The sequence below is a fragment of the Bombus pyrosoma genome, linkage group LG6 (genome assembly GCF_014825855.1).
Source record: "Bombus pyrosoma isolate SC7728 linkage group LG6, ASM1482585v1, whole genome shotgun sequence".
In the NCBI taxonomy this organism is placed as follows: Eukaryota; Metazoa; Arthropoda; class Insecta; order Hymenoptera; family Apidae; genus Bombus; species Bombus pyrosoma.
In genome coordinates this window covers 7,448,506-7,460,337 of record NC_057775.1, presented here as the reverse complement: position 1 = coordinate 7,460,337, position 11,832 = coordinate 7,448,506, and the positions used below count along the sequence as shown (strand labels likewise).

Here is an 11,832-nt window from a genome sequence, read left to right as displayed (position 1 = left end):
CTTATATAAAGTTGTTGTAATAAACATTATTCTATACCTGTTAATTCAGTGTAATTTCAGTTGAACCACCCCTATTATCGTAACAGAAATCAGGGGATCGATCATTTCGTGGCGTCGATTATTTAATCGTAACGGGAATTTACGACTCCCGTTGACGTGTTTTCTTACGATCGCGTCTCCCCGCGAGTGGTCGAAACAGACACAAACACACGAGTGACATTAGGAATCCAGAACTCCAGCATGGACTGAAGATACCAGACCAGCAGTTTCCGAGGTATTGTGCAATGATTTGGTAATCACAGCGCAAGTTCACATGCTAAACGACAACCAGCAGCCGAGCCGGTGTCGTGCGCTTCTCGACACCGGATCCAGCATGAACTTCATTACTGAAAAACTTGCGAAGTCCCTCGGAATAAGGCAAAGGAAGTGTTCGGTCTCAATTGGAGTTCTCGACACCTTAACGACGACGGCACGGCGATTCATAACGGCTACGATTACCTCTACCGACGGCAAATATGAACAAACGTTAACGTTCCTCGTCATTCCAGCCATAACGACCTTGATCCCAAGCCAACACATCGATCGCGCGGCACTTGATATACCCAAAAATATCAAGCTGGCCGATCCACGATTTCATGTGCCTTCCCCGATCGATGTCTTATTAAGCTCGGGTGCAACACTCGCTTCGATGTGCGTCGGACAAATCAACCTGACGCGACCGGACGAGGCAGAACTGCGCTTACAGAAGACACGATTTGGCTGGGTAATCGGGGGGAGTCCAACTTCCCAAACCGCAACGAATACGTTCCACGCATCCACAACGGCTCTTCAACGGTTCGGTTTTGAAGCCGAGTATCGATCGATTCTACAAGATTACGTGGATCGGGGACATATGTCAAGAATCAGCACCGACAACGCCGACGATAGCGGATATCATTTACCTCACCATGGCGTAATAAAGGCATCGAGTGAAACTCTAAAACTCCGCGTCGTGCTCGACGAATCAATATCAAGCATCATCGGAGTTCTCTTCAACGACACCTCCTGGATCGAGGCGTTACCTGATACTTCCTGGGACGAGATGCCCCACGACACTTCCAGGACCGAGGCGATCTACGACAATTCGTGTATCGTGAATTTCAACTGGAAACGTCTTGGAAACGACAAGAACGACGATGATCCAGATTACGAGGTGGACAACATGCCCTCAACGCAGCAGCCCTTAGGCCTTTCCATCAATTTCCCTGGCAGCTACGGCACCTGCGGGCGGCAACAACTCACGCGAAGAAGAGCATCTCGGACCGAGATGCAAACAGGATCTTCCCACTACAGATCCAAACATAACCAGACGGAAGGCAAAACGTTTCCGATTTTGTCTTTAGCGGATATAGGGGCCACGCTGATACAACCACAAGGCATCGTCAAGAAGGAGCGATATGGATGGGTCAGTGGGGGGAGTCTTGTCCCCCAATCAACCACAGACCTCCTTTACGTCTTCATTACGCAGCTACATGCGGATTTCACTTGCCCTTGCGAAATCAGCGAGACGTTCAACAACACCTCCTGGGACGAAGTGTTCAACGATACTTCCTGGACCGAGGTAGTCACCAACCTTTCCATAATCGATACGTTTCACGACACGTTCTGGATCGTGAACTCCAGTATGAAATTTCGTGGCTACAACAAGGACGACGACCATCCGCATCACGAGGTAGACGACGAGCCCTCAACTCTACGGATCTTCTTCTTCGAGATCGCGTCTCCCCGCGAACGTGCGAAAGTACAGATATATTAGGTCGTCCGAAAAGTTTCTTTCGCTTTATAAGGAAATAATGGATGCACTACATTTTCCGTTTTATATTATTTTATCGAATTACCATTTTGATCCATTTTGTTCTATCAAAATAAAGATCACAGCGTTCTACAGATTAGGTTTAATGTTTGTATAAAGATGCATCGTTGTGAAAGACTGATCTGTAAAAGAAAGACACTTTTCGGACAACCTAATAGTATGTGAGTCTTTTACTTGTTATTGATGCACTACGGTTTCTTTAACTTTTTTTGAACTGAATTTGTAATGTTTCATTCCGTTTCTGAACGTTTGAACGCGACTCTATTTTTGCTATGGAATATAACTCAATAATTACGGATGTGATCTTCAAATAATTTTGCGACAGTTTAAATCAATAATTTAATTTATCTCGAATATCAGTACATATTTCTCTATGTTTAAGCAATTAGTAGTTCAAATGCGAACACGACAAAAGAGTACGTAGAATTGCAGCTGCGAAATCATTATCAATTTTCGCAGCTGTATTTTCCATCTGCAAACACGGTGGATATCTATAGCAAGTCTTGTAACAGGCGAATGCTATGAATATATTAGATAAAATTTTAATTAAAATTTTTAATTTTCATGCACGACCTCGTCACCCGGTTAATAGCTTAGACCATGGTCAATTTGAACTTTGTCACCATAATTAATTATTTGATACTTAAATATAAGTGTTTGATAAATAATTTTTCGAAATTCATGCAGTTCAAATTCGCCTAAATCTCTGGTGAAAATTAATCTCCATAAATATACATCGGCTAGTTTATCTTTTATAATCCTACTGCTATTCTAAGATCTGCGTGTCTTAGCTTCACTTTCATTTCAACAAACAAACAGACTCTATGATATCCTTGGAAAATCTTGGATGTATAACATCGAAACGGTAAATCGGTAATTTTTTGACGGTAAATATTTTTCTCAAACTTTTTAAAAATAGAAAATGAACGAAAAGATACAGCGGAGTTGACCTTAAAATACAAGCGTTCGTTAAATTTGCAGGTGACAAAACGTTCATTTATTGCAAGTGATACCTACATTTGATGATTTTATCGCCAATAAAGTAATATATTAAACTACTGACTATAAATCAACTAAATAAAATCAAGCGAAACGAATATTTAGAAATATCGAGCAAGTAATATGGAATAATATGTAATCCTATTCTAAGGTTAATATTCTAATAATAATTTAACAATTCTATAATAACATAATATAAACGTCTATGTTCCACTTGTTTAAACTTTATCAATTACGACAAATCATTCTACACCTATATCAAACAGCCAAAGATTTCTCCAACTTCATTAGCAATTCTTCTCTGGTCTCTAACGGAACGAAGATAATTCCGATTCGAAGCGACGTTTGACATTCTAATCAAAATTCCGATACTCGTTAAAGAAACGAGCTTCAATCCCAAAATCTATCGTTTCCTGGGGAAATGGAATCCAATCTTTTCAGTAGCCGCAACATGCACCGCGTTACCTTCCGATCGAAGTTCATGGCGATCGCAATATATTTCGCCCACCGTGTCCGATTGCACGACTTCCAACCGCTATTTTCTCGTGTATCCGTGCAACGCGTTTCTCTGTTCGGTACGTTTCAATTGAAGCTGGGCAAGTAGCCCAGAGCCCAGCCATACCATACTGTTGGTTAAAATCGTTGTCTTTGGTGCTTGAAAACGTGCTGTATGTGGCGAACCAGGTCATTTACGGTAGCACGATTTCCAACGAGCAAAGAGAGAAATATCGATGCACCTGTTACGATCCGATCACAAGTAGCCACGAACCGAGGAAAATTAATACGCCGCAAAAGTAATATTATCGTTGTTTACCGAATACGAATAATGTTCGACTGGTCGTTGGTATAAAATGCGATGAAACTTTAAAAATATAGTATAAGAGTTTGTTGCACCTATCTGTCAAATCAACCGCAATCTCTACAAATAATAGTTAATATATTTATCAATTAGATATATATCATGTCCATTTCTAAATATTTCTCTAAATTTACGAGATTTCCGATCGTCTGCAATAATATCATTTTTGTGGTGTTTCGCCAAAATGAAGTTTCATTACATGATAACGAATCGATTAATATATCGGTATATATGTAGTACCGCGGTCAAAGGGCTTAGGAGTTAGCGGGTGAACCACATACAATGTCGCGAGAGCCGAGACGTTCTTCAATAGTATAGTTTTGTAAAAAGGGCCTACGTGGCCTTGGCCACGAGCGGTCGCGGAATACGTGCGTGGTGGGTCTACGGAAAGACACAAGACTGCGAGAGCAGTCAGTTTTAGTTGAGAAGTCGAAGGGTGCCAATCGGGAAATCATTGTCGAGAGAGAACGTTGAATGCGTTGTAGCGAGAGTTGCGAGCGAACCACTAAATTGTAGCGCGTTATTGCGATTAGTTCATATTAAACTACCATCGTTTTTTTGTCTATATCTGTACAATCCATTCATTCTAAATAAATCACAAATATCAGGATATAATAACAATATATTCCATAGACGATATTACATATATATGTCGGGTTCTCATTATGATTAGGGTTAGGGGCGTGTAACGAATCTTCATTTGGATTAGACATTGTTGTTATGCAATAGAGAAGATATTTACTAGCACAAATATGATTATCACAGAATTTGACAAGTAACCGTGGTAATTAAGATACTCGAGATGCATCGACATCTGGTAATCATCTTGTCCGAAGAATAGGGTCTGTGTGTGGCGAGCCACGAGACGGAAACCGTTGGAATGTTTACTGTCGAGTGCCGCTACAACTATTCCTTTTTAAGCAGAGCTATACAATTACTCTATACCTCTATTAGGTAAAAACGTTCATCCCGTGAACGCGGCTACGCTTAGCGACTAGTTGTCACTTCGAGCCCAAGCTCATTATCACAAATCTCGGACAATTATAATCGGATTAAATCATAAAGACTGAAGTATTGGGGATTTTCCCAAGAATTCCAAAGGGAAGGCCCCGGTGTCCTTTCATCTCCGACATATATATTGATATTTCTAGTCATAGAAGACAAAAATCTAGTAACCACACTATTTGGTTGATCTAATAAACGCTTGCTATAATGCGTATCTTGTTCGGGGAATTTTCCGTAGTTAGAAAAATCTCCGACCCTAGCTAATTACTAATTATTAAATAGATTGTAAGATTGACGAGTGTAAATATGGAAAAATGTACGAGGATGTCCGTGAATTCAAAATATCGTTACATTTAGAAAATAAAACATATTTCCACTCCAGTTTTGTTTCATCAGCTGTATGAGTAGAAATATGAATTTACATAAACATTTGCAGGATGTATCCTCGTTTCGTTTGCATTCAGAGTCCCAACAGTAACTGCTGACGCTTTTAATATGTACAAATTATCCGGAAAAAGGTCTGAATTAAATGTTGCTGCAGGTCAAAACAAATAATGAAATGTAAATAATCACGATGACAAAGAAGTATTCCATAAAAAGCAGCATATTTTTTCTGGAATATCTCGCTGCTACTGTACGTTATTAATGTATGTATACTAACTATATCGTAGCGGAATAAATGAACAAACAAAGAGGATTTATTTTCGAAGAAGAAGCTGCACGATTATATTCTCATTACATCCATCTGTCTCATCTGCTTTACGAAGCTGCGTGTGTGTTTCAGGATTCCGAGTAAACAATTGATTACGCGTTCCACGCTCGTAATTGATATTCATTGATCTAGTCGCTACTCGACTGCATTCGAACGCATTATTAATTCAACGTCCGACGAACGGATTTAACTGAAATAAAAACTCTTCGTGTACTCGAGATCCGATTGTGCGTGTGTCGATAAATCCCCGCAGCGCGTTCGTCGTATAATCTACCAATGTGAAAAACGGCCAAACTTTTCGCCTGGCGTGAGTTATTAGCGTTTTCATCAACACGCGCCAAAGCGTTGGTCGATTTAATTCTCAACCATCGACGATCGAATGAATAAGCGTCGCGTAACAAACGTCCAGTTATTTTCAACTCTCGATGACTCTCTCATACTTCGCGCGATTAATTTGAAACGCTTTGAAATGTTCCGCTTTGGGAACTATTTTTTACGATTGAACTGCTCTTGCCAGATAGCCGATTAATTCTACTTCGCTAGGTAGGTCAATCGTAAAGTACTAGATATCGAGTCGAGTGAAATATTTATTTCGCAACTTTGCCGATACGTATTCATACAGTATCGCGTTAACACCGTGAATACACAGAGATATGCAGATTACTCGACGCACAGTTTTCCTTATAAATTCGCAAATGAGAAATTTCGCGATTTCCAATTGTGTTAACAGCCAGGGTCAGTGAAAATGCTGATTCACTTATTATATACGCTTCATTTGTATTCTGTTTATTATCTGCAACGTTTTATTATAATAAATAGACCGCGAACGTTTTGGAGAATTCATATTTTCAACGGAGAAATCTAAATAGGAAGTTGGTTCAGATATTTTTTAAATATATTGCAACGAGTGCTTTACTCTGGGTATTTTGTGTATTATTGCATGTCGGGAAGCACGCGAGCAATTTAAATGTACACATTTTGGAATATTACATTTTCTATAAATACATACGTAAACGTTCATCGCGTACTTATAAATTTATCTCCTTAAGAATGTTGTTAATATTGCATTCTGCCTTATTTAGAAATTACAGATATATATAACACGTATAATATAAATAATATAACGTTCGCTATTATCCGCGATTTTATATATCGTTTCGTCACAGCGAGCCGAAAATATCGCGGTGGTTGCAAGATTTATTTTAAAGTTCCTTCCGCTTTTTGCGGCCGCGTTCTACGCGACAGATACTAGAACTGCTCGTTAATTATATCTTTGCTTCGCTTCTGGTAATTAAATTTAGAGAAATGCGATGTAATTTCATCGCGTCTCAACGTAGTCGCGAGCCAGATCGTGCGACCTCGAGATCGCAAGGGAAGCGAAAATTCGCGCAATTGCGATTTATTTTATCGTTTCGCGTCTAATTGGAGTTAATGGCGTTTTGTATTATGCATCGAACAGATTCATTCTATCGATCGTCCAGCATCCGGACAATTCGATAAATAGAATTCGATGAGTGCTTTTATTGAAATTTTTGGACCTATCATAACGCAATTATAGTCCAGAATTAGTAGATCTATGAATATTTGAATATTTGTATTATTATATGACGTGTTTTTCATGTTTGAAGATGGAAAAAATGTAAATAGAGTTTTGTTGATTTTCCAACTTTTATAACACCCGATGGCTGAAAACAAGTAGTTTATCGTTAGAGGCTTGATAGATACGAAGATATAAGGCTTTGTAGGTAGGTGATAAATCCATAATTAATGTTATTAACATTACGCACAACATAGACATTAAAATACGCGATACAAGATTTTACAAGAAAAGAGTACCCGTTTGAAAAGTTTCTTATGTCAAGAAATATATACAAAGTAGATTTTCAAGGTGTCTAAATCTTGATTTCGTACATTTAAATATCAAAAATAAATCCCATTATAGTTTCCTCGCTAACGAAACGTGGCGTTGGTTCGCGTATTGATAAATTTATGACTTTCAAATACGTTTGAAAATCATAAATTCAATGAAATATGAATTATTAGGTTGTCCGAAAAGTTTCTTTCGTTTTATAAGGAAACAATACACGCACAATGTTTTTTGTTTTATATTAGTTTATTGAATTATGCACGAACATAATAATAGAAATAGAACGAAATGGATCATACCTAATTCAATAAAATTGTTGTTCATCTATCATCACCTTATGAAACGAAAGAAACTTTTCGGACAACCTAATATTTCCGAAAATGTTCTACGATAAATCGTTATCGTTATATTGATTCCTTTCGTTCTTAGCCCAGTTTTATTCTTTAATTTTTAGTTGGATTTAATAAAAATACTTGCGTATTTTCTATTGTAAAAATTGTTCTGCTAATCCGTAAGGATTGGTATTCGATGTTACGAATAAACGTCCTACCTAACTTACCCGTTTTCGATAATTGAATTTCACTGCGTTTCGTTTGAAGCTCAGCATGAGATCAGAGGTATTCCAGCTCAATTTACTCCAGCATCTTACAAATGCGATTCGCGAAGTGCCAACTATTCTAATTATTCTGACCAATAGAATGCAGCCTAATTTAATTACAATTTGTCAAACTACCGATTCACATAATTCTAGTCTATATCTTTATCCATATCAGATTAATATATCGAGTTAATATCAAAATTTATTACGTAAAATTTCATGATCTCTTCGTAGACGCTTATTTGGTATTATTATATATTGGGGAATTTATTATGTAAATAAAATACCTTGTTAACTTTGTTTCTGAATACAGTTTATATTGTAAAGGTCGCAAAGTAATTCCGTTTCCTCGAATTAGCGATTAATTTGTTAAATCTTAATCGTACGAATCATTGAATAATCTGTGCAGACCGAAGCATGGCTCCCAAAATTCTTCATATTATAATATCAGTTAGTTACATTTTATCATATATTTTATATTTACTATTCGTATATTAATAATTTGATACTATAATTGGAAAATGAAAATATATACGACGTGGATGCCCATAATTCCCCTTAAAATTGTTATTAAACAAATTGGAAACAATTAATTTTAACTAATTATTAAAACTAACGATTCCGCTGAAACTGCTCAACTTCGTCATTCAATTCCCGATGAAGTTAGTTATGTCGTGACTAATTAGCTAGCAATTAATAACGGAATCATAACACAGTTTACGAACTTCGACCTAATAGCGAATAATACCAAACACGCAGGTATCAAAAACGTCGATAATGCTCTACAAAGATAACGATATCAAATTGCCGGCAAAATTCAGCTATGTAGAAATAGACATAATTTTGATAATTGCCTGTTACCAAGTTATAATAATTTCAAATTTCTAATTAGCCCATAAGCGATGAACCCAAAATGAGGTGTACGAAATCCTAGCAATTGCTATTTTAATCCCAAACAATTTGTGAGATTACCGTTGTGAAACGCAGTTCAATTAACCGTATAACTTAACAACTATACAGCAATGTGTATAACTCACAATAGTATCTTTTGTAAATTTTTATATTCTTCTGTCTACATAGTAAACCGACCAGCATATGTTACATATCAAATAACAGGTTGATTTTAAAGGTAAAATTGACAATGTTCACTTACTTTGCAAGCAGTCGGCGTTGAGCAGGTCCTTGCACTTTTCGTGGCACTTGACACCGCATTCGGTACACCGCACCCCCTGTCGTGCGATACCCCAGAGGAGACCCTCGCATTCGTAGCAATAGGTCGGCGATGTGGCTGTCCAGGTGACGAATTTGTGCGGCGTCGTCGAAGAGATCGGGTAGATCATCGCTTGCAGCGTTTTCTTGTACACGTGCATCTTCTGCGGATGCAGCAGTGTTGCACAATCAAGTTAGAAATCAGCGTATCGAAAGTTCGTGGCAAGGGGTGTATTGGACAGTCTGTATTTGCAGGGATCATTCCAACGACTCCGACTCTGCTACTCGTTAACCGAATCGATAGTTCCTTCTGAGGTAACGAGGAACGTTTAACGTTTATTAAACTGTTTGGGCGAACATTCTTACGAGATACGGACAAGCTTTTACTATTCTTTTCTTTCAACATTGGTATCGAATCAAACACAGTTAGCTTTTATTTGGAAAAAAATGTTTGTAGAATTTTAATCATTTTTATGAAAGTTATAGAAGTTTAATATGGAAGATTTATATGGACGTTACGATTATTTTTTGTTGGAATTGCCTTCCTTGAAAATTTTCTTTCTCGGAGAAATGATAGCAAAGCTGAGTCTCTTTCCGAAAAGTTCTACTGGTTTCTCTGATCATGTGACGCTATTAAATTCCGATAGAGAGAAGAAGACGATGTTACTAAACATATATTTACTGCCATAAAAGATTTCGTTCTAATATTCTCTATTTCTCTGCAAACACTATGTAATTTATAAATACACAGGACGATTTACGAAACACTACACCAAACCAATCAAACGCACAGAAACAATTATACTTTTCACAGATTGCAAACCGAGGTTATTCTCATCTATTTGTTCATCTAATAGCTATTCATCTAATCGTTCCTCGTCCCTTCGTGAAAGTCAAACCAATCGATTGCTCCGCTCGTTTGCAGTTCAAATTCTGGAGAAGCTTGAGGAATTCGTAACTATTCTATTCGTTCGAGCAGAGAGCCAAAGTGTTAGCATTCGCGTGTGACCAATCAACGAAGAGCGCAGACACGGTTACAAAACGATCGAAGAATCCAACTTTCTTGCTTCTTCGTTCTGGAAATCACGAAACTGAAGAAGAGTCTCCAACGATCTCTACAAACTTCGAACCTTTCTGCAACCATTTGAAACCGTGTTTGTCTTCCTCTACTACCTCAATCATCCTATTGTTCCTATCGTTCCTATCGTCAACTCACCTCATGAAACTCTTGCTTTAGTCTCATGCAAGATCAAAGGTACTCACTTTCTATATGTGTACATGTCACGCTGTCATTCATACAAACGACACGCTAGCGCTCGTACATAATTACGCGCACAATCATAACGTGCCAGAGGGAGTTGGTGCCTGGCGAGACCTAATTACATACGCAATCCTGTGTACACAGATTAAACAAAGGACAGAGGCTGGAATCCCTGAAGGTTGCGGTGGTTGGGCTGTTTAATCAGGTATACGAGATTCGCAAGGATTTCCATTCAATATACAATGCCTGCTTATGCACGGTATCGCCGGTATAGTCCTTCCGAATCTCCTCTCTAACCAGGGGGCTAACGTTGCGTGGCGCAAGCCATTGATTAGGTTGGTTACTCTTTAAACTGTTGCACGCGTGTGTCTGCGCTTGCCAACCGCTTACGCTGCCTGTGCAGATCACGTATCAACGTTATACATGTACGTATGTACGTATGTACGTATACCGTACACACATACACGCTAGGAATACGAAGAGAAGAGAAATAAGTATGATTTATTTTTTCGAAATTTGTAAAGTCGTTTGTTCGTTCATTGAATTTTTTAGAACCAAATATTTTTTACTCGTTAAAATAAAAAATCTAACCGATTCTACTGCGAAGGTTGCTTGATCTAGCGAGAATATGCAAAACACGTATGTACATTCGCTTACGAAAGTTGATATGGCATAGTGCATTTACATTGGTAGCTATTAGCTTTGAAGTTATGAAATTTATGTACACTGTTTTCAAAGTCTTCATGCAGTTTTTTCTATATGTTTAAGTTGCTTTGACATTATTTTATCGATAGTAATATTAACAGCATATGGTATTTACAAGACGAACAAAGACGAAGCACCTCCACTTGAAAAGTACATAGAAAATTGTCTACAAAATTAAATATCTCCCGATTCTGCTCTTGTGTCCAACGAACTTCTACCAATACAAACATCATCAACAGCTATCATACTTAACACTCGAGACTTGCGTAATTCTCTTCTCCTCAAAAATCTTTTCCTTCATTCGTGCCATTTTCAATTCCAAATCAAGATGAGTCATCGAATGAAGGATCGAAGCTCTAACATTGGTAAAACATTGTGTTACAAAGAACGTGTGCTACATCATCAAAGAGAATATATTCATCATCAAAAAAACTGAGTCTAGATTTTGCACTTTTCAATCTATTTTCATATTTGACGTACACAGGTAGCGCATTGGTTGCTGAAATCGGCGCAGTCGAGTTTATAAGAGGACGCTACAGGAATCACGGGTTACTGTATCTATTTCTTTCGTGTCTCCGGAAGGAAACGGGCGCGAGGTGTCGTCGATTTGCGAGACTCCTTCGTCCCCGTTCTCCTCTTCTTCGATTTTTATCTTTCTCTCGTATCGACACTTGGAGAGAACCTCCTGTCGAATGATCGACGAATGGAACATTATTGGGACATTTTTCTTCAGAGAAAAACAATACTTTTCCTACCGATTCGATG

General features: G+C 38.1%; 1 protein-coding gene across 13 annotated transcripts in view; it reads right to left on the bottom strand.

Annotated features, from left to right (window-relative positions):
* The window catches only part of LOC122568763 (protein unc-13 homolog B), a 377,765-nt gene that overhangs the window by 64,910 nt on the left and 301,023 nt on the right, over positions 1–11,832 (bottom strand). For 12 of the 13 annotated variants that reach the window (XM_043728897.1, XM_043728898.1, XM_043728901.1 and 9 more), the window contains one exon: positions 9,046–9,265. In XM_043728897.1, coding sequence (XP_043584832.1) covers positions 9,046–9,265 — 220 coding nt within the window. The remainder of the gene's footprint in view (positions 1–9,045; positions 9,266–11,832) is intronic. The other variant, XM_043728892.1, reaches the window with a different exon arrangement.